This window comes from Rhinatrema bivittatum, chromosome 4 (assembly GCF_901001135.1).
Source record: "Rhinatrema bivittatum chromosome 4, aRhiBiv1.1, whole genome shotgun sequence".
Lineage (NCBI taxonomy): Eukaryota > Metazoa > Chordata > Amphibia > Gymnophiona > Rhinatrematidae > Rhinatrema > Rhinatrema bivittatum.
The window spans coordinates 484,684,228-484,710,484 of record NC_042618.1 but is presented as its reverse complement, the minus strand read 5'-3'; the positions used below and the strand labels follow the sequence as shown (position 1 = coordinate 484,710,484).

The following is a 26,257-nucleotide window of genomic DNA, read 5'->3' as shown; positions in this document are numbered from 1 at the left end:
AAAAAAAGTGAAGCAGATTTGTGAGGCAAGACTTGCCCTGGGTAAAGCCATGCTGACTTTGTTCCATTAAACCATGTTTTTCTATATGTTCTGTGATTTTGATGTTTAGAACACTTTCCACTATTTTTCCTGGCACTGAAGTCAGGCTAACCGGTCTGTAGTTTCCTAGATCGCCCCTGGAGCCCTTTTTAAATATTGGGGTTACATTTGCTATCCTCCAGTCTTCAGGTACAATGGATGATTTTAATGATAAGTTACAAATTTTTACTAATAGGTCTGAAATTTCATTTTTTAGTTCCTTCAGAACTCTGGGGTGTATACCATCCGGTCCGGGTGATTTACTACTCTTCAGTTTGTCAGTCAGGCCTACCACATCTTCTAGGTTCACCGTGATTTGATTCAGTCCATCTGAATCATTACCCATGAAAACCTTCTCCATTACGGGTACCTCCCCAACATCCTCTTCAGTAAACACCAAAGCAAAGAAATCATTTAATCTTTCCGCAATGGCCTTATTTTCTCTAAGTGCCCCTTTAACCCCTCGATCATCTAACGGTCCAACTGACTCCCTCACAGGCTTTCTGCTTTGGATATATTTTAAAAAGTTTTTACTGTGAGTTTTTGCCTCTACAGTTAACTTCTTTTCAAATTCTCTCTTAGCCTATCTTATCAACCTTACACACTCTGATTTCGCTAGGATTTCTCGTCAACTACGACAAATCCTACTTAGTCCCATCTCAAACTTTATTATTCATAGGGGCAGACTTGGACACCTTGCAAGCAAAAGCTTTTCTGCCTCGACAGCGAGCTCTCACTCTCGTCTCTCTCGCACACCAGCTACGGTCGTAGCACCGCACGACTGCACGCCACTTCCTCATCCTGCTGGGACACATGGCGTCCTCAGTTCAGGTTACTCCAATGGCCCACTTGGCCATGAGAGTCATGCAGTGGACTCTAACATCACAATGGACTCAATCCATTCAGCCCCTGTCGACCATTGTCCACATAACCGACTCACTCCGTCAGTCTCTAGCTTGTTGGAAAAAATCAGATCAATCTCTGCCAAGGCTTGCCCTTCCAGGCTCCTCAAATCATTCTCACCACCGATGCTTCCAACCTCCGCTGAGGAGCCCATGTGGCCGAACTGCAGCCACAAGGATCTTGGTCTCCAAAGGAAGCCGAACACCAAATCAATTTCCTGGAGCTTCGAGCAATCAGATATGATCTCAGGGTATTTTAAGATCGCCTGTCCAATCAGGTCATCCTGATTTATTTATTTATTTATTTTGAGTTTTTCTATACCGGCATTCGCGATGGGAATCGCATCATGCCGGTTTACAATTAACAGAGTGTGACAAACTAATATATTAAGAGACATTTACAGGTGCTAAAAGAGAAAGTAGCAGTTACAATAAAACAGGGACATAATACAACTTGGTACGGTGAAGAGGCAGTAGAAGTTTAACAGAGTAAGAAGTCAGCCAATTTAAGGCTGACTTCTGACATGGAATGATTCAGACGGACAACCAGGTGGCCATGTGGTACATCAACAAACAGGGAGGGACGGGCTCCTACCTTCTGTGTCAGGAAGCTGCGCAGATATGGGCGGAGGCCCTCTCCCACTCGATGTACCTCAGGGCCACCTACTTGCTGGAAGTGGACAATGTGTTGGCAGACAAGCTGAGTTGCACTTTTATGCCGCACGAGTGGTCTCTCAACCCCTCAGTGGCGGACTCTTTGTGTCAATTCAAAACTGCAAGGTAGAGAACTTTTGCTCTCTCACTCGTAGCCAACACTCTCAGCCAAGAGATGCATTCTCCCTCTCATGGGCGATCGCTCTCCTATATGCATTCCCTCAGAGACTCTCATGAAGTTACGTCTGGACAAGGGAACCATGATCCTGATAGCACCTCACTGGCTACGCCAAATGTGGTTTCCAATACTTCAGGATCTCTCCATTCGCAGGCACATTCCCTTGGGAAAGGACCCGCTTCTGATCACTCAAAACGACGGGTGCCTACTCCACCCCAATCTTCAAGCCTTGTCCCTGACGGCCTGGATGTTGAAAGGTTAATTCTTCAGCCACTTAACCTTTCGGAACCAGTTTCCCGTGTCCTGATTGCTTCACGGAAGTCTTCCACGAGAAAATTCTACCTTTACAAATGGAACAGGTTTAAGGCATGGTGCTCTTATCAATCCCTTTACCTGACCCACCACGAAGTTTCTAGACTATCTCTGGCACTTGTCGGAATCAGATCTAAAAACTTCCTCCATCAGAATGTATGTCAGTGCGGTAGCCGCCTTCCCTAAAGGTATCGGGGATATTCCTATTTCAGTACAGCCCCTCGTAACACGTTTTCTGAAGGGCTTGCTTCACCTCAAGCCGCCACTGCATCCCCCGGCCCTTTCTTGGGACCTCAACCTGGTTTTGGGTCGGCTCATGAAACCACCATTCGAGCCGCTCCATTCCTGTGATCTTCGGGATATGATAGAGGTCTTTAAAATCATAAGAGATCTTGAACGAGTAGATGTGAATTGGTTATTTACACTTTCAAATAATTGAATGACTAGGGGGCACTCCATGAAGTTAGCAAGTAGCACATTTAAGACTAATCGGAGAAAATTATTTTTCACTCAACGCACAATTAAGCTCTGGAATTTGTTGCCAGAGGATGTGGTTAATGCAGTTAGTGTAGCTGGGTTTAAAAAAGGTTTGGATAAGTTCTTGGAAGAGAAGTCCATTAACTGTTATTAATCAAGTTGACTTAGGGAATGGCCTCTGCTATTACTGGCATCAGTAGCATGGGATGATCTTGGTGTTTGGGTACTTGCCAAGTTCTTATGGCCTGGTTTGGCCTCTGTTGGAAACAGGATGCTGGGCTTGATGGACCCTTGGTCTGACCCAGCATGGCAATTTCTTATGTTCGCTATTTCACATGGAAAGTGATTTTCCTTTTGGCAATCACTTCCGCTCGCAGAGTTAGTGAATTACAGGCTCTAGTTACCTATCCGCCTTACACTAAACTTCTGCAGGACCGGGCGATACTCCACACTCACCCTAATTTCTTACCTAAGGTAGTTTTGGAGTTTCACATTAATCAATCCATCGTACTACCTACCGTTTTTTCCTAGGCCCCATTCCAATCCAGGAGAGCAGGCTCTGCCTACACTTGACTGTAAACGGGCTCTAGCTTTCTATCTAGACCGTACAGCTGCCCACAGGAAAAGCACTCAATTGTTTGTCTCTTTCCATTCCATCAAATTGGGGCAGCCTGTGGGTAAGCAGACTTTCTCCTCCTGGTTGGCGGACTGCATATCCTTTTGCTATCAGCAAGCGGGCATTACACTTCAAGACCGTGTTAAAGCACACTCTGTGAGGGCCATGGCGACTTCAGTAGCGCACTCTACATTCGGTGCTGCTTCCTGACATTTGCAGGGCTGCAACCTGGAGTTCTCTCCACATCTTTGCAGCCCATTATTGTTTGGACAAGATTCCATCTTCGGCCAGTCTGTCTTGCGCAACCTTTTTACAACTTGACGTATCAACACCCTTCCGCCTGCCCGTTAGGGTTCAGGATGCCCTCCGCCAAATTCAACCCCAGTCCTAGTGCCTTGCACACCTGGCTACATTTGGTGCATACTCTGACATCCTCAGCTCGGTACTCATTCATATGTGAGGACTACCATCCTGCTTATCCTGTGAGAAAGCAAATGTTGCTTACCTGTAACAGGTGTTCTCACAGGACAGCAGGATGTTAGCCCTCACGAAACCCACCCGCCACCCCGCGGTGTTGGGTTCGTTTTCTTATTTTATTTTTCGGCACTTCCTGTAGTTTTAAATAAGACTGAAGGGAGACCCCTGCTGGCTGCAGGGTCAGTGCCATGCTGGGCATGCCCTGTAGGTGCCAGTCAAAGTTCTAGAAACTTTGACAAAAGTGTTCTGTGATTGGGCTCCATCCTGTGATGTCACCCATATGTGAGGACTAACATCCTGCTGTCCTGTGAGAACACCTGTTACAGGTAAGCAACATTTGCTTTCTGTACAACTGGCAAGTACCTTCTGCAGAGTTGATGCAATATTTTATGTAATTTAGTTATTTGGGACAGGTTCGTGGTTCCAAGAGATAACACAAATAACTGGCCAAGGTGCCGGTGAATAGAGATGTTAAATACAGAAGAGGACATAGTACAACTGTGTAAATATTACTGAGACTTCTCTAGTGGTCTGTAGGGATAATGTATTAATAGTGGCATTACCATAGTGCACAGTGCAGGCTGCTACTTATTTAGTGTAATGGGAAATCAGTGCCTGTGACTGATAGTGATGCAGAGTTAAGCATAAGTAGCATTCACGGGACACATGGGCAGAGAGCAGGAGCAAAGCTTGAAGTGTGGCTATAATACAGTTAAGCAATGCTAAATGTAAGGAGAAGCCCCTTTTTGCTGCCAATAGGTCACTTGCTTTTATTTATATATTTAGATTCATATTCTGATTTTCAGGGACTTCAAAGCAGCTTATTAGTGTGCAATCATCTTTAGTCCTCTTATGGCTCAAATGAAGCATGATTTAAAGGTCTGACGAGTGGCCATGAGTTTGGCAAATTAGATTTCAATGCTAATAGTATGGAGTCATGCATTTGAGGTGCAGAAACCGAAGGGAGCAGCACATGATAGGAGTGATAGGAGAGGGATCGTAGACTGTAAGAGGGCAGCAGCAACAGCCAGAGCAATAGCAATACTAGGACAAACAGGAACAGGTATAGCAAGCAGAAAAAAGGAGATGATGATGTATCTGGAGGCCATATTCCCCAAAGGTTATAGATCCTAGAGGAGAGACGAGACAGAAGGATCTATATCTATATATAATTTCTTTCTTACAGTAGAGGGATGTAAAAACCTCAAATATATAAATAATGCTCAATATGCAAGGAAACAAGTCCATAATGAGGCATCTGAAAAGGAGCAGACCTACCGTAGTAAAATGTTGCTGGCAGCAAGCAGCAATTTTGTGAATTGTTTTCAATTGATAGAGTGATAGTTTATTTATTTTAAGGCTTGTAGTAGCGACATTTAGTGTTTACAACTTTCCGTATTTTTCCTAGATACAGGCATTGAAGAGATCTCCAGCATCCAGGCTTCCACAATCCTTGCAGACGTTACACATTGGAATGAGAATTCTGCAGGGTCATCTCCAGATGTGATCAGTGCTGCTTCCGAGAGTGTTCCAGAGACAAGTCAAGACATGGTAATACTGTCGACTACATAGTCTGAAAACTACCCAGAAAGAACTGGGCTTTATTCTGCCACCTCCTAACCCAGGAATAAATGGGGCTGTATAACATTATCCCCTCATTTAAAGTGTAACTGTTAACTATGATTCCATTTCATTGTACCTTCTTATCAGCCATAATACGCAACAGAGGATGCATTAAAACAGTGTTTCTCAAGGCACTGTTAGAATACCTTCTAGCCAATCTGGTTTCAGGCTATCCACAATGAATATGCATGAGGTAGATTTGCATGAACTGCATCCACTGCATACAACTCAATCTCATACATATTCATTATGAATATCCTGGAATCAGATAAGAACATAAGACTTTCCATACCGGGTCAGACCAAGGGTCCCTCAAGCCCAGTATCCTGTTCCCAACAGTGGCCAAGCCAGGCCATAAGAACCTGGCAAGTACCCAAACGCTAAGAAGATCCCATGCTACTGATGCAATTAATAGCAGTGGCTATTCCCTAAGTAAACTTGATTAATAGCCATTAATGGACTTCTCCTACAAGAACTTATCTAAACCTTTTTTGAACCCAGCTACACTAACTGCACTAACCACATCCTCTGGCAACAAATTCCAGAGCTTAATTGTGCGTTGAGTGAAAAAGAATTTTCTCCGATTAGTCTTAAATGTGCTACTTGCTAACTTCATGGAATGCCCCCTAGTCCTTCTATTATTCGAAAGTATAAATAACTGAGTCACATCTACTCGTTCAAGACCTCTCATGATTTTAAAGACCTCTATCATATCCCCCCTCAGCCGTCTCTTCTCCAAGCTGAACAGCCCTAACCTCTTCAGCCTTTCCTCATAGGGGAGCTGTTCCATCCCCTTTATCATTTTGGTTGCCCTTCTCTACACCTTCTCCATCGCAACTATATCTTTTATGAGATGCGGTGACCAGAATTGTACACAGTATTTAAGATGCAGTCTCACCATGGAGCAATACAGAGGCATTATGACATTTTCTGTTTTATTCACCATTCCCTTCCTAAAATTCCTAACATTGTTTGCTTTTTGGACTGCCGCAGCACACTGCACCGACGATTTCAATGTGTTATCCACTATGATGCCTAGATCTTTTTCCTGCGTGGTAACTCTCTAATATGGAACCTAACATCGTGTAACTACAGCAAGGGTTATTTTTCCCTATGTGCATCACCTTGCACTTGTCCACATTAAATTTCATCTGCCATTTGGAAGCCCAATCTCCCAGTCTTGCAAGGTCCTCCTGTAATGTATCACAGTCTGCTTGTGATTTAGCTACTCTGAATAATTTTGTATCTGTAAGTTTGACTACCTTGGTTCCATGGATATGCCATACTAGGTCAGACCAAGGGTCCATCAAGCCCAGTATCCTGTTTTCAACAATGGCCAAATCAAGTCACAAGTACCAGGCAAGTACCTAAACATTAGATAAATCACAAGCTAGTATTGCTTACTAATTAAAATAATAGCAGTTTATGGATTTTTCTTCTAGGAACTTATCCAAAACTTTTTTAAACCCAGTTACACTAACTGCTGTAACCACATCCTCTGGCAATGAATTCCAGAGCTTAATTATGCACTGAGTGAAAAAGAATTTTGTGATAAGTTTTAAATGTCCTACTTGCTAACTTCATGGAGTGCCCCCTAGTCCTTCTATTATCTGAGAGAGTAAATAACCGATTTACATTAACTTGTAGACTTCTATCTATTCCCCCTCAGTCGTCTCTTCTCCAAACTGAACAGCCCTAACTTCTTTAGCCTTTCCTCATAGGGGAGCCATTTCATGCCCCTTATTTTGGTCACCCTTCTCTGCATCAAAATCACAAAACATATAGAAAGACATGATTTAATGGGACACAGTCAACATGGATTTACCCAAGGGAAGTCTTGCCTAACAAATCTGCTTCATTTTTTTGAAGGGGTTAATAAACATGTGGATAAAGGTGAACCGGTATATTTGGATTTTCAGAAGTCGTTTGACAAAGTTCCTCATGAGAGGCTTCTAGGAAAAGTGAAAAGTCATGGGATAAGAGGCGATGTCCTTTCGTAGATTACAAACTGGCTAAAAGACAGGAAACAGAGAGTAGGATTGAATGATCAATTTTAAGAACATAAGAACATGCCATACTGGGTCAGACCAAGGGTCCATCAAGCCCAGCATCCTGTTTCCAACAGTGGCCAATCCAGGCCATAAGAACCTGGCAAGTACCCAAAAACTAAGTCTATTCCATGTAACCATTGCTAATGGCAGTGGCTATTCTCTAAGTGAACTTAATAGCAGGTAATGGACTTCTCCTCCAAGAACTTATCCAATCCTTTTTTAAACACAGCTATACTAACTGCACTAACCACATCCTCTGGCAACAAATTCCAGAGTTTAATTGTGCGTTGAGTAAAAAAGAACTTTCTCCGATTAGTTTTAAATGTGCCCCATGCTAACTTCATGGCGTGTCCCCTAGTATTTCTATTATCCGAAAGAGTAAATAACCTATTCACATCTACCCGTTCTAGACTTCTCATGATTTTAAACACCTCTATCATATCCCCCCTCAGCCGTCTCTTCTCCAAGCTGAAAGTCCTAACCTCTTTAGTCTTTCCTCATAGGGGAGCTGTTCCATTCCCCTTATCATTTTGGTTGCCCTTCTCTGTACCTTCTCCATCGCAATTATATCTTTTTTGAGATGCGGCGACCAGAACTGTACACAGTATTCAAGGTGCGGTCTCACCATGGAGCGATACAGAGGCATTATGACATTTTCCGTTTTATTCACCATTCCCTTTCTAATATTTCCCAACATTCTGTTTGCTTTTTTGACTGCCGCAGCACACTGTACCGACGATTTCAAAGTGTTATCCACTATGATGCCTCGATCTCTTTCTTGGGTTGTAGCACCTAATATGGATCCCAACATTGTGTAATTATAGCCTGGGTTATTTTTCCCAATATGCATCACCTTGCACTTATCCACATTAAATTTCATCTGCCATTTAGTTGCCCAATTTTCCAGTCTCACAAGGTCTTCCTGCAATTTATCACAATCTGCTTGTGATTTAACTACTCTGAACAATTTTGTGTCATCTGCAAATTTGATTATCTCACTTGTTTTCTTTCCAGATCATTTATAAATATATTGAAAAGTAAGGGTCCTAAAACAGATCCCTGAGGCACTCCACTGTCCACTCCCTTCCACTGAGAAAATTGTCCATTTAATCCTACTCTCTGTTTCCTGTCTTTTAACCAGTTTGCAATCCACGAAAGGACATCGCCACCTATCCCATGACTTTTTACTTTTCCTAGAAGCCTCTCATGAGGAACTTTGTCAAACGCCTTCTGAAAATCTAAGTATACTATATCTACCGGTTCACCTTTATCCACATGTTTATTAACTCCTTCAAAAAAGTGAAGCAGATTTGTGAGGCAAGACTTGCCCTGGGTAAAGCCATGCTGACTTTGTTCCATTAAACCATGTCTTTCTATATGTTCTGTGATTTTGATGTTTAGAACACTTTCCACTATTTTTCCTGGCACTGAAGTCAGGCTAACCGGTCTGTAGTTTCCCGGATCGCCCCTGGAGCCCTTTTTAAATATTGGGGTTACATTTGCTATCCTCAAGTTTCAGGTACAATGGATGATTTTAATGATAGGTTACAAATTTTTACTAATGGGTCTGAAATTTCATTTTTTAGTTCCTTCAGAACTCTGGGGTGTATACCATCCGGTCCAGGTGATTTACTACTCTTCAGTTTGTCAATCAGGCCTACCACATCTTCTAGGTTCACCGTGATTTGATTCAGTCCATCTGAATCATTACCCATAAAAACCTTCTCCCTTACGGGTACCTCCCCAACATCCTCTTCAGTAAACACCGAAGCAAAGAAATCATTTAATCTTTCCGCGATGGCCTTATCTTCTCTAAGTGCCCCTTTAACCCCTCGATCATCTAACGGTCCAACTGACGCCCTCACAGGCTTTCTACTTTGGATATATTTTTAAAAGTTTTTATTGTGAGTTTTTGCCTCTACAGTGGAAAAGGGTAAACAGTGGAGAGCCTCAGGGATCTGTGTTTGGACTGGTGCTTTTCAATATATTTATAAATGATCTGGAAAGGAATAAGACGAGTGAGGTTATCAAATTTGCGGATGATACAAAATTATTCAGAGTAGTTAAATCACAAGTGGATTGTGATACATTATAGGAGGAGCTTGTGAGACTGGAAGATTGGGCATCCAAATGGCAGATGAAATTTAATGTGGACAAGTGCAAGGTGTTGCATATAGGGAAAAATAACCCTTGCTATAGTTACACAATGTTAGGTTCCATATTAGGAGCTACCACCCAGGAAAGAGATCTAAGCGTCATAGTGGATAATACTTTAAAATAGTCGGCTCAGTGTGCTGCAGCAGTCAAAAAAGCAAATAGAATGTTAGGAATTATTAGGAAGGGAATGGTTAATAGAACGGAAAATGTCATAATGCCTCTGTATCGCTCCATGGCGAGACCGCACCTTGAATACTGTGTACAATTCTGGTCGCTGCATCTCAAAAAAGATATAATTGTGATGGAGAAGGTACAGAGAAGGGCAACCAAAATGATAAGGGGAATGGAACAGCTCCCCTATGAGGAAAGATTAAAGAGGTTAGGGCTGTTCAGCTTGGAGAAGAAACAGATGAGGGGGGATATGATAGAGGTGTTTAAGATCATGAGAGGTCTAGAACGGGTAGATGTGACTCAGTTATTTACACTTTCGAATAATAGAAGGCTAGGGGGCATTCCATGAAGTTAGCAAGTAGCACATTTAAGACTAATCGGAGAAAATTCTTTTTCACTCAACGCACAATAAAGCTCTAGAATTTGTTGCCAGAGGATGTGGTTAGTGCAGTTAGTGTAGCTGGGTTCAAAAAAGGTTTGGATAAGTTCTTGGAGGAGAAGTCCATTAATGGCTATTAATCAATTTTACTTAGGGAATAGCCACTGCTATTAATTGCTTCAGTAGCATGGGATCTTCTTAGTGTTTGGGTAATTGCCAGGTTCTTGTGGCCTGGTTTTGGCCTCTGTTGGAAACAGGATGTTGGGCTTGATGGACCCTTGGTCTGACCCAGCATGGCAATTTCTTATGTTCATTTCAAATTCTCTCTTCACCTGTCTTATCAATGTTTTACACTTAACTTGACAATGCTTATGCATTTTCCTATTTTCTTCAGATGAATCTTTCTTCCAATTTTTGAAGGATTTTGTTTTAGCTAAAATAGCCTCTTTCACCTTACCTTTTAACCATGCCAGTAATTGATTTGCCTTCCTTCCACCTTAATGTGTGGAATACATCTGGACTGCGCCTCTAGGATTGTATTTTTAAACAATGTTCATGCCTGTTGAAAACTTTTCACCTTTGCAGCTGCACCTTTCAGTTTTTTTCTTACTATTTTACTCATTTTATCAAAGTTTTCTTTTTGAAAGTTTGTTAGAGCTGTAGATTTACATATTATCCCCCTTCCAGTCATTAGTTCAAATTTGATCATGTTATGATTACTATTACCAATCGGCTCCACCACCGTTACCTCTCTCACCAAAATCTGCGCTTCACTAAGAATTAGATCTAAAATAAAAATATCACAACAATTGTATTGTATTTACATGCACTGCTGTGGTGCCAACCAGAAAACCCTGCAAAAAAGACACTTAGGATCTATATGATATTAGGCCTATTGTAAAGCGTGTTGGGTGTAGGCTTGGCCCTCAGAAAGCCACGAGTAAGGAGAAATACAACATAGTACACTTCCCAAACCAAAACAGCTCTGCAGTAACAAGCCAACCCTGCAAATATTACACCAGATCTAAAAAGACCAATACTCATCTTAATTAGCTGAACAGAACAAGCCAAGCTCCTACAAAGAAACTACAAGCTAGCAGAATACCTCACCTGTCACAAATGCAGAGCACAAATATACCCTCACTAAATAAAAAATAGAGCAGAACATATAAAGAGAAACATGCAGAGAAAAAGAGAACTAGAAAGTGCAGGCCAGATCCTATATGCAGTGCACCAATTGTTGTGTTCTGTGCCAGCGGGCGCGCCCCCCTACCTGACCGCAGCGGTGACCCGCCCTGGCAAGCATCTGGAAGAGAGCCAGTCTGGTGCCGTTGTTCCTGTGCGTCGGCGCGCACCCCCCCGATGTGACCACCGGGCTGGGAGCCGTCCGTGCTCCTCCTACACGGCTTCAGCAGCTTCTCCCCCGCGGCCAGCATCCAAGATGGCCACCGCCATCTTAGGCGCGAGGCCATGCCTCCTCACTTGACTTAAAGGGACCTGATCCCTTTAACTACTTCCAGATGTCTTCAATGAGCCAGAGCAGAGGAAGTATATAAGGAGGCTTCCTCTGCTCATTCCTTGACTTGGCAACTTTTGGGTTAGTCAGGTCTGCTTGCTTCGATGAGTTCTTCTACATCGGATCCTCGTTCCTGTCTTGTCGTTCCTGGTTCTTGACTTCAGATCGGCTAGCGGTGATTCCTGGTGTGTGACTTCGGACTGGCAAGTGGTGATCCCTCGGTGTGTGACCTCTGACTGGTAAGCGACAACTCTCCGGCACTTGACCTTGGACTTCTTCTTGACCATCGTCTCCAAGGGCCCACCTAAGTCCCAGCAGCCCGGGTCCCTACGGGCTCCCAGTGGCGAAGACACAGTTACTTTCCTCGATGTCACGACTCTTCGTGTGCCTCCACAGTCGCCTCTGTCTCCAGTGCCGAGGGTCAGCTGGTCACGTCTTCTGTTCCTGCCTCACCACCCAACGGGAGAACCTACGACTCTTCCTCCTAAGATATTCCATCCTCCCGTCGGCCCAAGGGTTCACAAGCCTGAGCATAACACTAATGGAAAAACAGAAACATCAGAATTCCTAATAAAACAAAATCAAGACATAAGTCAACCACCATAATAGTGAACTATACTAATAAAAAGAATATTTCAAAAAAGCTGACAAATTAAATAAATCTACAAATTAAAACTAGTAAGGATAAAAGAAACATTAAACTAAACTTTAAAAATTTCCCTAAAAAAGAACAACATTTCAAAACATCAAATAACACCCAATAATTAAAATTGATAAGGATGAAAAATGTCCCACTTTCCTTACCTGGGAACTTTAGATTAATAGTCACCTGAGATTGTGGGGGGGAGAGGCACCCAATCTTTCTGCTCTCTCTCATCTATACACATCTTCATTCTCTCACACAAATGCTTATATTTATTTTATTTATTTTTAGCTTTTATATACCGATCTTCTTGCATTGGATACAAATCAAACCGGTTTACAGTGAACAATAAAAACTTGCCAGTGGGCTTTACATAGAACAAGAAACATCAAAGCAAACTTTAACAAAGTATGAAAAATTTATATTAAAAAAAAAAAAAAAATTAAATGCTTATATGGATGCATTCACCCTTTTCCTTACTTCCACTTCACTCATACTCCCTTCCCTCCTCTCACTCCACTCCCTTTCCTTGCCCTCTCACCTACACCACCTTTTCTTCCCACGTCTCCCTTTCTTCACTTGCAGTCCTTCCATCTCACCTCACCTTCCCACTTCTCTCATTCTCCTGCCTTCCTCTCACTCACACCATTATCCTTCTCTTACTCATCCCTCTGTCACTCACCAGCTTCCCACTCACCCTTTACCCTCCAATCTCTCCTCTTCCCTCTCCTCTCACCCCTTTCCTTCTCTCCCTTCTGTCACGCCTTCCCTCGTATTAATTTTTCCTCTGCTTCACTCCTAACCCTGGGTACTATGTCCCTTAAACTTAGGCTCCTAATGAAACTACAGTCCTAAATTTAGGCACTCAGCTCTAGTGCATTTTCAGAAGGGACAACTTAAGAGCCTAAAAACTTTGAAAATTGATCCCTTAGAGTCCATATCTGGAGCCGTCAGATCAATTAATGGTACATGTTACACCATGGACTTTAATAATTATCTCCATAATTAATTGTTTAATAGAAGACCCTAAGTAACACAAATAATAATAAATTTCATAAGTTCAAATTCTATTATAATATTCTAACTTTCATTCATAATTAACAAACAAAATGTTTTTATTCAATGGCAGATGTCTGTTGTGGTTTTTAAAATCTTTGGCATTACCTGTGGAGTTGATATGAAAGGAGAAGATGCAACGGTTGCTCTTCAAGTAAACCAAGTGACACCAAAAGAGCTGGGAAACGTTGGCATTCGCCAGTACCTCAGTAACCGCAGCCTGGGTAAGAACTGAACCACATTCTCTAATACTTCTATTACTTTTATAGCCATGAGAGTATCTCACTAAGCACAGCATAAAAACATAAGACATGCCATACCGGGGAAGAGCAAAGGTCCACCCAGCCCAGCATCTTGTCAGTGTCACTAGGAGGTACCCAGCAGGTCCCAGAGAATAGACTCATTCCCATGGGTAAGCTGTACCTGGCTTTTCTTTCAGGAACTTGTCATAACTATGCTTGATTCCTTGACTACATCCTCCAGCAACAAATCCCACAGTTTACTTGTGCATGCCACATAGTCCTATTCTAGCCCATACAGGTGGGTTATAGCTTCCCCTGTCAGCAGAGTACATTGTTCTCCCAGCGTTACATCAGGTGGTGCAGCTCAGAGGAAATGCAGTATTATCTGCTTCCAGCAGATGGTAAGACAACTGGTGGTGCAGCAGGACTTTTAGATCCAAGCTCTGAAAGAGGCCACTGGTTTTGGAGAGCAGTGCGAGCTTCCTTGATTTGCTGCCAGTCCTAGAGGGGACTAGTTTGAGCTTGTGTGGGCCCTTATCTGCCCACACGCGCCGGCCACAGATGCAGCACTTGTGGTGGCCGACACGTATTGGTAGATAAGGGCCCTTAAGTGTGGCCTGTGTTCATGCAGGCAAGATCCTAGGGGAAACTTTGCAAGCAGCTGCTTTATGGGCAGAGGCCTCAGCTCTGAAGGGAAGTTCTGGTGCGCAGGCTGTGGCAGAAACTGAAGCCATCTTGTGACTGGTTCCCGTGGCCTCCAGCCATCTTCCTCCAACTTCACCTTTGTCGGGGGAAGGGGCGCTCCGAGGCTTCCTGGTTGCAATTGAGAATCCCCAATTATCTCTCTCACCGCTCCTCCTGAGGACTTGGGGGAAGTCTTTCCAGATTTTTTCCAGTTCCTTCTCCTCACCTTTTGTGCAGTCAAGTGGCCTAGAGAGGCCTCCAGACCCATGGAGGTCAATCCAACACTACTTATGCTGGAGGTTTTTGGAATTCCCATCCTGTCTTGGGAGGAGGTTTAGGATGTCTTCCCTTCCAAGAAGGAGGATCAGCTGTGATTCGGCTCTTCCCTAGAGGTGAATCAGGTGGTGTTGTGCCTCCATTTAGAAGATTAAGTGGAGGAGCTTGTGGTTTGGGATCCCTTCGATAAAGGGGTTTGCAAGACCACTAAGGCCTTCCCATTCCACTCTGAAGTGGAAGAGAGGATGCTAGCCGAGTGGGAGTCCCCTGAATTGGGTGCCAAAGGTGTGAAATTGCAGAATCTATAACCCTTGCTGCAGAAAGCAGGCCAGTGATATTTCAGGTTCTGAAGGTGGACACCTTGGTGCTGATGGTCATTAGACATACCACCTTCCCAGTAGAAGAGTGTAAATTTCTAAGGGGCTCCCAGGACAGGAAGAATGAGCTTCCCATAAAGTAATCATTTACTGCTGCTGCCATGACAGTGCAAATCTCCATTTGTTCAGCTCTAGTCATGAGGGCCTTCTGCACTGGATCCAGCAGCGAGATGGCTCATATGTAATCGGCTGTAGCCTTTCTAGCAGAAGCCCTGTACGATCTTCTCCATAGTTCTTCTCGGTCAGTAGTCTTGTCTGTTACTGTCTGGAGACTGCTTTGGCTTCGCAGCTGGTCAGCAGACTTGTGGTCCAAGTCACACTTAGGAAAGCTTCCATTCAAGGGTAAGCTGCTGTTTGGTGAAGACCTGAACAGTTGGTTAAAAATCAGGGAGAACCAAAACTGCAAAGTCTTCCAGAGGATAAAGATTGGTCCTTTTATAGGTCTCAAAAAAATCACTTCATCAGTATATTGCTCATAAATTCAAATTTGTTTTAAGGAAAGCTTCATAATATGCTATCAGCTTAATAAACAGAACCTTAGAGCTTCAATTATAATCATAGACTTCCACCCACCACCTATATATCTTATGTATTTTTTTAAGAATATTTTCATTGCAAATAAAAATCTTATCGAATGCAGGTCAAAATCCTACTGCTGTTGAAGCTAGATGCTGATCCCAGTCCTCTTGCGGCTCATATGCAATTGTAATCTGATGTAAACCACGTTTTGAATTGATACTCTTTATTAGGAAATGCTGTGGAGATCAAATAGGAATATGAATGAGCACCTCCATTCTAGCTTGTAACAATAAGGAAATATCCATCTTAAATACTCCCAAACAATGCAAGCATGATCAATCAAAAACAAAAAAGGATTCAGGAGCCAATCAAATTAGTCAAACTTAGACAAATAAAATACAGTCACAGAATGACATAAGCCAAAAATGCAAAAACTGATAGGCAGTTAAATCAAAGAATACCAGTCAATTACTTCATTTAAATCTTTAGGTTCCACTGGGTTGAGATATTGAATTCAGTATTGTTGATGATAGATAAATTATTGATCTATATCACCTCCTGTTAATAAAGAGGATACTTATTCAGCCACTGCCCATTGAGTAGAAGAAAAATTGTTGGTACTCAATATAATGTTTTTCAATCAGTTCTGACATTTTCACAGTATGAACACAACTGTTCAATAAATTAATGCAACACGTTTTGTACGACCTATGTACAACTTACGGCATGTGCATATACAATTCATGGCTGGCTGTCTTAAGATTTTTAAATGTGTGTCCAGGAATTGCCATACTGGCCCAGAGATTGTAATGCCACAAAAATCACAGTTGTTACACGATAAGTGCTCAAAACATACCAACAAAGCTTTGATCAGTCAAAAAGGAAAGAACTACCTTATCTTGAATATTAGCACCATGAGAATGTGTTCAGTGGCAGTTTTGTGAAAGCGTCATGGCATTTGATTGCTGCAGCTATGTATGCCGATTTGACCGTATGTTTCAACACACATACTATTGAAACACATTCTCGCTGGGTTTTATAATGAAGGAGGCTATCATGGTCAGCATACAAAGCTCACTTATAGGCTATTTTTGTTGAACATTATAACTTCATTGGAATATTTTGAGCCTCTCTTCCGGCCTTTTCTCAGGAAGAGTGTAGAAATGAATACAGGTCTTTGAGATGTCTGGATGTCCGCAAGGTACTGCTTTGTTATCTGAAAGTGACTAATGCCTTCTACAAGTCCGATAGACTTTTTGTCTTATTTGGGGGCTGTAAAGGTTGAGGCAGTCTCCAAAGAAACCACTCTCTTGGCTTACTGGCTCAGTGATAGAAAATCTGAACTGGCTCGAGCCCATTCTATCAGGGCACAGACCTCCTCTTGTGGCTGCAGACATTTGTAAAGTAGCACTTAGTCATCCTTGCACATTTTGTGAAGCATTACAAACTGGATGTTTTGGATAAGGAAGACTCAGCCTATGGGGCAGGAATTCTCAAAGCAGCCCTTGCTTCTTCCCATCCAGATTAGTAGGGTTTGGTACTTCTCACCTGTATAGGCTGGGCTAGTGTAGCAGGATGAAGTGAGGAGAAATCTCTTACCTGTTCATTTTCTATTAGTCCTGCTACACCAGTTCAGGGACTCTTTGCGAAAGATGACTCTGTTAGTCTTTTATGTCTCAGTCTACCTGTTGCTAGTTGTTGCCTGAACATAAGAACATGCCATACTGGGTCAGACCAAGGGTCCATCAATCCCAGCATCCTGTTTCCAACAGTGGCCAATCCAGGCTACAAGTACCCAATCATTAAATAATCTCATGCTACTAATGCCAGTAATAGCAGTGGCTATTCCCTAAGTCAACTTAATTAATGGCAGTTATTGGACTTTTCCTCCAAGAACTTATCCAAAACTTTTTTAAACCCAACTACACTAACTGCACTAACCACATCCTCTAGCAACAAATTCCAGAGCTTAATTGTGCGTTGAGTAAAAAATAATTTTCTCTGGTTAGTTTTAAATGTGCTACTTGCTAACTTCATGGGGGTGCCCTCTAGTCCTTCTATTATCCAAAAGAGTAAATAACCAATTCACATTTACCCATTCTAGACCTCTCATGATTTAAAGACCTCTGTCATATCCCCCCTCAGCCATCTCTTCTCCAAGCTGAACAGCCATAACATCTTTAGCCTTTCCTCATAGGGGAGCCATTCCATCCCCTTTATCATTTTGGTCGCCCTTCTCTGTACCTTCTCCAGTACAACTGTATCTTTTTTGAGATGCGGTGACCAGAATTGCACACAGTACTCAGTGTGCTCTCACCATGGAGCGATACAGAGGCATTTTGACATTTTCCGTTATATTCACCATTCCCTTCCTAATATTTCATAATTGTTTGCTTTTTTGACTGCCGCAGCACACTGAGCCGACGATTTCAATGTATTGTCCACTGTGATGCCTAGATGATTTTCCTGAGTGGTAGCTCGTGTAGCTTCAGCATTGGTTATTTTTCCCTATATGCATTACCTTGCACTTGTCCACATTAAATTTCATCTGCCATTTGGATGCCCAATATTCAAGTCTCGTAAAGTTCTCCTGCAATTTATCACAATCTAGTGGGGATTTAACTACTCTGAATAATTTTGTATCAGCAAATTTGATTACCTTACTCGTTGTATTCCTTTCCAGATTATTTATAAATATATTGAAAAGCAATGGTCCAAGTACAGATCCTTGAGGCGCTCCACTGTTTACCCCTTTTCCAATGAGAAAATTGACCATTTAATCCTACTCTCTATTTCCTGTCTTTTCACCAGTTTGTAATCCACGAAAAGACAGGAAAGTGTTCTAAACATCAAAATCACAGAACATATAGAAAGACATGGTTTAATGGAACAAAGTCAGCATGGCTTTACCCAGGGCAAGTCTTGCCTCACAAATCTGCTTCACTTTTTTGAAGGAGTTAATAAACATGTGGATAAAGGTGAACCGGTAGATGTAGTGTACTTGGATTTTCAGAAGGCGTTTGACAAAGTTCCTCATGAGAGGCTTCTAGGAAAAATAAAAAGTCATGGGATAGGTGGCGATGTCCTGTCGTGGATTACAAACTGGCTAAAAGACAGGAAACAGAGTAGGATTAAATGGACAATTTTCTCAGTGGAAGAGAGTGGACAGTGGAGTGCCTCAGGGATCTGATTTGGGACCCTTACTTTTCAATATATTTATAAATGATCTGGAAAGAAATAAGACGAGTGAGAATCAAATTTGCAGATGACACAAAATTGTTCAGAGTAGTTAATTCACAAGCAGATTGTGATAAACTGCAGGAAGACCTTGTGAGACTGGAAAATTGGGCATCCAAATGGCAAATGAAATTTAATGTGGATAAGTGCAAGGTGATGCATATAGGGAAAAATAACCCATGCTATAATTACACAATGTTGGGTTCCATATTAGGTGCTACAACCCAAGAAAGAGATCTAGGCGTCATAGTAGATAACACGTTGAAATAGTTGGTTCAGTGTGCTGCGGCAGTCAAAAAAGCAAACAATGTTGGGAATTATTAGAAAGGGAATTGTTAATAAAACGGAAAATGTCATAATGCCTCTGTATTGCTCCATGGTGAGACTGCACCTTGAATACTGTGTACAATTCTGGTCGCCGCATCTCAAAAAAGATATAATTGCGATGGAGAAGGTACAGAGAAGGGCCACCAAAATGATAAGGGGAATGGAACAGCTCCCCTATGAGGAAAGACTAAAGAAGTTAGGACTTTTCAGCTTGGAGAAGAGATGACTGAGGGGGGGATATGATAGAGATGTTTAAAATTATGAGAGGTCTAGAACGGGTAGATGTGAATCTGTTATTTACTCTTTCGGATAATAGAAAGACATGGGGGCACATTTAAAACTAATTTGAGAAAGTTCTTTTTTACTCAACGCACAATTAAACTCTGGAATTTGTTGCCAGAGGATGTGGTTAATGCAGTTAGTATAGCTGGGTTTAAAAAAGGATTGGATAAATTCTTGGAGGAGAAGTCCATTACCTGCTATTAAATTCACTTAGAGAATAGCCACTGCCATTAGCAATGGTAACATGGAATAGAGGTAGGGCCAGGGGCTTCCAGTGTTTCCGGCCCTACAGATACTCATCATTTCAGACAACTCAGCCCTTGGGAAGGTCTCAGTCCTTTCGGAGCAGACAACCAAAAAGAGGAACTGGTTCGGGTTCAGGTTCGACCTGAACTTCCTAATGAAGTTTGGCCAACCCATTCTCGGGACGAGGAGATAGAAGAGGGATAGTCGGCCCCCTATCAGAGGTGGGTCAAGATCACATCGGACAAATGGGTACTGGACATCATATGAGAAGGATGCGCTCTAGAGTTTCGCAGCATCCCTTGAGATATGTTCATGATATCACCTTGCCACTCCCAGCACAAAAAAAACTGGCAGTGGAATCCATGTTGATAAGGCTCCTCAGTTTGAAGGCTATAACCTAGTACCTACACCCCAGGAAAATATGGGGCGTTATTCCATCTATTTCATTGTACTCGAGAAGGAGGGTTCATTTAGCCCCATCCTAGATCTCAAGAGTGTCAAAATCGTCATCTGTAGGTAATTACTTCCGCATGGAAACTCTTCGCTCTGTCATAATGGCTGTACAACCGGGAGAGTTCTTAACATCCAAGACCACCAGCGTTTCCTATGCTTTGCAATACTGGGCCACCATTATCAGTTCCAGGTGTTGCCCTTCAGCCTGGCAACCACTCCCAGAACATTCTCCAAAATTATGGTGGTCGTAGCTGGTGGCACTGAGGACAGAAGGGAGCCTGGTGCACCCTTACTTAGACTGGCTGATCTGGGTGAAGTAATTGGAAGAGAGCCTCCAGGTGACCAGCAGGGTCAGGTCCCTGCTTCAGGAACTCGGTTGGGTCGTGAACATGGACAAGAACAGTCTCAAGCCCTCCGTCCTTAGAGTACCTGGAAGTCTGGTTCAACACCAAGCAGGATAAGGTCTTCCTCCCTCCCTCGAGGATAAGGAAACTGATGTGCCAAGTGCATCGGTTGACAAACACAATGCACCCCAGTATCTCCAGGTCCTCGGCCTGATGGCATCAACCCTGGAGATAGTACTGTGGGCGAGGGTACATGTGTGGCCACTCCAACGTTCCCTGCTGTCACGTTGGAACCCACTGTCTCAAGAATACTCAGTTCGGTTCCACCTACTGATGGTAGTATGTTCTCGCTCCAGTGGTGGCTACAGGAAGTGCATCTAAGCAAGGGTGTAAGCCTGTTCCCACCGAACTGGCTAGTCCTCATGATGGACGCGAGCCTCTGAGGGTGGGGAGCCCACTGTCAGGAATTGACAACCCAGAGGCGATGGACCAAGGAAGAGGCGCGCTGGAACATAAACCTCCTGGAAGCCAGAGCTGTCAGATTAGCGTGTCTGCAATTCAGCCACAGGCTCCAAGGACAAGCAGTCTGCGTAATGTCAGACAATGCAACAACGGTAGCCTACATCAACTGCCAGGGAGGAACCAAAAGCCACCAAGTGTCTCTGGAGATAGATCCCCTTATGGAATGGGTGGAATTAAATCTACAAGGGATCTTGGCCTCCCACATCAGAGCAGACTCAGCAGGGAGAGTCTCGATCCAGGGGAATGGGCGTTGTCGACCAGAGCCTTCCAGCTCCTAGTAGATTGCTGGGGCCTCCAGTCCATCGAACTACTAGCCACATCTCACAATGCAAAGGTCCCCCGATTCTTCAGTCGCAGAAGATATCAGCGCTCCCAAGGGATCAATGCCCTTGTCCAGACCTGGCCAGAGGAGGACTTCCCTCCATGGCCTCTGCTGGGCAAGGTCATTCGCAAGATCGAATGCCCCAGAGGATTAGTCCTTCTGCTGGCCCCGAACTGGCCCAGATGCCTGTGGTATGCAGACATGTGGAGGCTTCTGGTGGAGAGTCCGCTTTGCCTCCCCCACTCAGGGACCTTCGCCAACAAGGTCCAATCCTTCACGAGGACCCAACTCTGTTTTGTCTTACGGTCTGGCCCTTGAGAGGTCTCACCTGACAAAGCGTGGATATTCGGCGGCTGTAATCGCCACTTGCTCCATGCGCGGAAGTTCTCTACATCCCTGGCATATATGCGGATCTGGAGAATATTTGAGGCCTGAAGCGAGGAATGCAGGGTGCCCCCTCGGACGACAAAGATCCCTATGATTCTGGAATTTTTACAGGATGGCCTGAACAAAGGACTGTCCCTCAACTACTTGAAGATCCAGGTGGCGGCTCTCTCCTGTTTCAGAGGCGAGTTGAACGGAGCCCACCTGTCGAGACATCCGGACTTGGCCCGTTTTCTAAAAGGAGTTAAACACCTCCAACCACCCTTAAAGTGGCTGGTCCCCCTATGGAAACTCAATCTAGTATTGGACTTCTTAGCAGGGCCTTCCTTTTGGCCGCTGCACACTGTCTCTTGCCTGTTTACGCTGAAGACTGTATTCTTGGTGGCGATATGCTCGGCTTGTCACATCTCTGAACTACAGGCATTGTCATATTGGGAGCTGTTCCTGCGGTTGACTCCAGGAATGTTGCAGCTTTGCACCGTCCCTTCCTTCTTGCCAAAGGTAGAGTTTTACCTGAACCAGTCCATTTCCTTACCATTCCTAGAGAGTCACAAGGACTCAGAAGACTACCACCTCCTATGCCACGTAAACGGTGGCATAGGAGGAGGTATCTAGAACGTACAGAACCAGTGTGCAAGATGGACCACTTGTTTGTTCTTCACAGTGGAAGGAAACAAGGTGAAGCAACTTCGCAAGCTGCCTTAGCTCATTGGATCAAGGAAGTGATTATGGGAGCTTATGTAGAGGCAGGGAAGCCTTTACCCCTTCAGGCTAAAGCTCATTCCACTAGGGCCCAGGCAGTATCTGGGCAGAAGCTAAGCTACTGTCTCCCATCGAAATCTGCCAAGCAGCGACATGGTCTAACTTGCACACCTTCTCCAGGTTCTGTCGCCTAGATGTCCAAGCCCGAGAAGACATAGAAATGACGGCAAAAGAAGACCGAATGGCCCATCCAGTCTGCCCAGCAAGCCTCACACATTTTTTCTCTCATTCTTATCTGTTTCTCTTAGCTCCTTGTTCTATTCCCCTTCCACCCCCACCATTAATGTAGAGAGCAGTGATGGAGCTGCATCCAAGTGAAATATCTAGCTTGATTGGTTAGGGGTAGTAGGGGCAGTAACCGCCGCGATAAGCAAGCTACACCCATGCTTATTTGTTTTACCCAGACTATGTTGTACAGCCCTTGTTGGTTTTTTTTTCTTCTCCCCTGCCGTTGAAGCAGAGAGCCATGCTGGATATGCATTGAAAGTGAAGTATCAGGCACAGACGCAGCCTTTGCGAGGGCAGAGCTAACCAGACCACGGGCAACCTCCTGCTGTTATGACCGTCGGTTGCAGATGGCTGTGACCGCGTCTTCTTACATCTTGCACTGTCCTGCTTCCCTCTCCGGGTCTGCTCGCAGCACGGGCTAGCCTCCACCGCCGTGTATCTCCTGGTTCCTTGTGGCAGCCAGGATGCCACCACCACCTACACCGACTCTGGACCTTCCTAGGCACAGGCATGCACGCACGCCACTGGGCCCTCTTTTGAAGTTGCTACGGCGGGAACCTCAGGGGTGTCCCTGACTGATGACATCACTGAGTCAGGGTTCTTAAGCACCGCCTTCGCCCCCTACTAGCCCACTTGGCAACCAGTTCCATCGCTACTCTACTAGTTCCTGTCTCCTCGGACCTGTGGTAACTGTTACCACACACTCTGGACCCTGGCTCAGATACCCACTCCTCGGGGGCTTCTGTGCTCTATCTCCAGAGACCCTGCATCCTGGCTTTCCCTGCTCCTTGGGCTAGCCCTGCACCTCCCAGGAGTCCTACTTGCCGGCTTCCCACTCCTCGGAGTTGCTTCAAGGAACGCTCTCACCACTTGAGACCTATCTCCACGCTTCCCTGCTCCTCGGGGCAGTGCCTGCGTTTTACATCAGAGACTGTCTGTGCATCTCTGCTTCTTGGGGTAGTACCTATGTTCCACATCAGAGACTGTCTGTCTGTACTTCCCCGCTCCTTGGGACAGTGCCTACGTTCTACAATAGAGACTGTCAGTGTCTCCCCGCTCCTTGGGGTGGTGCCTACGTTCTACTCCAGAGACTCTCCAGGCTTCCCCGCTTCTCGGGGTTGCCTAAGTCATTACCTGGGGACCAGACTCTGGCTTCCCGCTCTGCGGTTCAGCCTACGTCATTGCATCAGTACCTTCCTTGTTATGCAGCTCCGCCCCTGCAATATACCTCCTGCTCTTCCTGCCTTGGGCCTGCCTAGTGCCACCCTCTCTGAGGTCTCCACCCAGGTACTGCTTCCCATTCCAACCTGCTTACTGTGGGGATCCTCACTGCTGTGTCTCTCACCCGCTCCTCAGGATCTCCCCACAGACTCTCTCCCAGAGTTTCAGCTGTACTTGACCTCGCCTCCCAATGGTGTGGACCTGTGGGACGCCTCCCAACAGGTAGTAACAACTCTCACCTCAGGCCAAGGGTCCACGAAACCCCACAAACCAGAACACCTGCCCCATTTGGGAGTAGCTTTTATACATCCCATTGGTCCTGAATCCACCTGGCAACCCGCTCGGAAATGGAGAAATTACTTACCTGATAATTTTGTTTTCTGGTCAGTATCAGTGATAGTGAGGAAGGGGTGAGGGGGATCAGGAGGTGAGGGGCAGTATCATTGTTAGTCCTTTCTTGTCAGTATCAGTGATAGTGAGGAGGGGGTGAGGATGGATCAGGAGGTGAGGGGCAGTATCATTGTGAGTCCTTTCTTGTCAGTATCAGTGATAGTGAGGAGGGGGTGAGGATGGATCAGGAGGTGAGGGGCAGTATCATTGTGAGTCCTTTCTTGTCAGTATCAGTGATAGTGAGGAAGGGGTGAGGGGGATCAGGAGGTGAGGGGCAGTATCATTGTGAGTCCTTTCTTGTCAGTATCAGTGATAGTGAGGAAGGGGTGAGGGGGATCAGGAGGTGAGGGGCAGTATCATTGTGAGTCCTTTCTTGTCAGTATCAGTGATAGTGAGGAAGGGGTGAGGGGGATCAGGAGGTGAGGGGCAGTATCATTGTGAGTCCTTTCTTGTCAGTATCAGTGATAGTGAGGAAGGGGTGAGGGGGATCAGGAGGTGAGGGGCAGTATCATTGTGAGGCCTTTCTTGTCAGTATCAGTGATAGTGAGGAGGGGGATCAGGAGGTGAGGGGCAGTATCATTGTGAGTCCTTTCTTGTCAGTATCAGTGATAGTGAGGAAGGGGTGAGGGGGATCAGGAGGTGAGGGGCAGTATCATTGTGAGGCCTTTCTTGTCAGTATCAGTGATAGTGAGGAGGGGGTGAGGATGGATCAGGAGGTGAGGGGCAGTATCATTGTGAGTACTTTCTTGTCAGTATCAGTGATAGTGAGGAGGGGGTGAGGGGCAGTATCATTGTGAGTCCTTTCTTGTCAGTATCAGTGATAGTGAGGAAGGGGTGAGGGGGATCAGGAGGTGAGGGGCAGTATCATTGTGAGGCCTTTCTTGTCAGTATCAGTGATAGTGAGGAAGGGGTGAGGGGGATCAGGAGGTGAGGGGCAGTATCATTGTGAGGCCTTTCTTGTCAGTATCAGTGATAGTGAGGAGGGGGTGAGGATGGATCAGGAGGTGAGGGGCAGTATCATTGTGAGTACTTTCTTGTCAGTATCAGTGATAGTGAGGAGGGGGTGAGGGGCAGTATCATTGTGAGTCCTTTCTTGTCAGTATCAGTGATAGTGAGGAAGGGGTGAGGGGGATCAGGAGGTGAGGGGCAGTAAATTCGTGAGGCCTTTCTTGTCAGTATCAGTGATAGTGAGGAAGGGGTGAGGGGGATCAGGAGGTGAGGGGCAGTATCATTGTGAGTCCTTTCTTGTCAGTATCAGTGATAGTGAGGAAGGGGTGAGGGGGATCAGGAGGTGAGGGGCAGTATCATTGTGAGTCCTTTCTTGTCAGTATCAGTGATAGTGAGGAGGGGGTGAGGGGGATCAGGAGGTGAGGGGCAGTATCATTGTGAGTCCTTTCTTGTCAGTATCAGTGATAGTGAGGAAGGGGTGAGGGGGATCAGGAGGTGAGGGGCAGTATCATTGTGAGTCCTTTCTTGTCAGTATCAGTGATAGTGAGGAAGGGGTGAGGGGGATCAGGAGGTGAGGGGCAGTAACATCGTGAGGCCTTTCTTGTCAGTATCAGTGATAGTGAGGAGGGGGTGAGGATGGATCAGGAGGTGAGGGGCAGTATCATTGTGAGTCCTTTCTTGTCAGTATCAGTGATAGTGAGGAGGGGGTGAGGGGCAGTATCATTGTGAGTCCTTTCTTGTCAGTATCAGTGATAGTGAGGAAGGGGTGAGGGGGATCAGGAGGTGAGGGGCAGTAACATCGTGAGGCCTTTCTTGTCAGTATCAGTGATAGTGAGGAAGGGGTGAGGGGGATCAGGAGGTGAGGGGCAGTATCATTGTGAGTCCTTTCTTGTCAGTATCAGTGATAGTGAGGAAGGGGTGAGGGGGATCAGGAGGTGGGGGGCAGTATCATTGTGAGTCCTTTCTTGTCAGTATCAGTGATAGTGAGGAAGGGGTGAGGGGGATCAGGAGGTGAGGGGCAGTATCATTGTGAGTCCTTTCTTGTCAGTATCAGTGATAGTGAGGAAGGGGTGAGGGGGATCAGGAGGTGAGGGGCAGTAACATCGTGAGGCCTTTCTTGTCAGTATCAGTGATAGTGAGGAGGGGGTGAGGATGGATCAGGAGGTGAGGGGCAGTATCATTGTGAGTCCTTTCTTGTCAGTA

At 44.8% G+C, this 26,257-nt stretch overlaps 1 protein-coding gene across 1 annotated transcript in view; it reads left to right on the top strand.

Moving 5' to 3' along the window:
- UHRF1BP1L (UHRF1 binding protein 1 like) overlaps window positions 1–26,257 on the top strand; it is a 373,911-nt gene that overhangs the window by 292,471 nt on the left and 55,183 nt on the right. Inside the window, exons 16-17 of the mRNA XM_029597381.1 lie at window positions 5,103–5,245; window positions 13,364–13,514. Coding sequence (XP_029453241.1) covers window positions 5,103–5,245; window positions 13,364–13,514 — 294 coding nt within the window. The remainder of the gene's footprint in view (window positions 1–5,102; window positions 5,246–13,363; window positions 13,515–26,257) is intronic.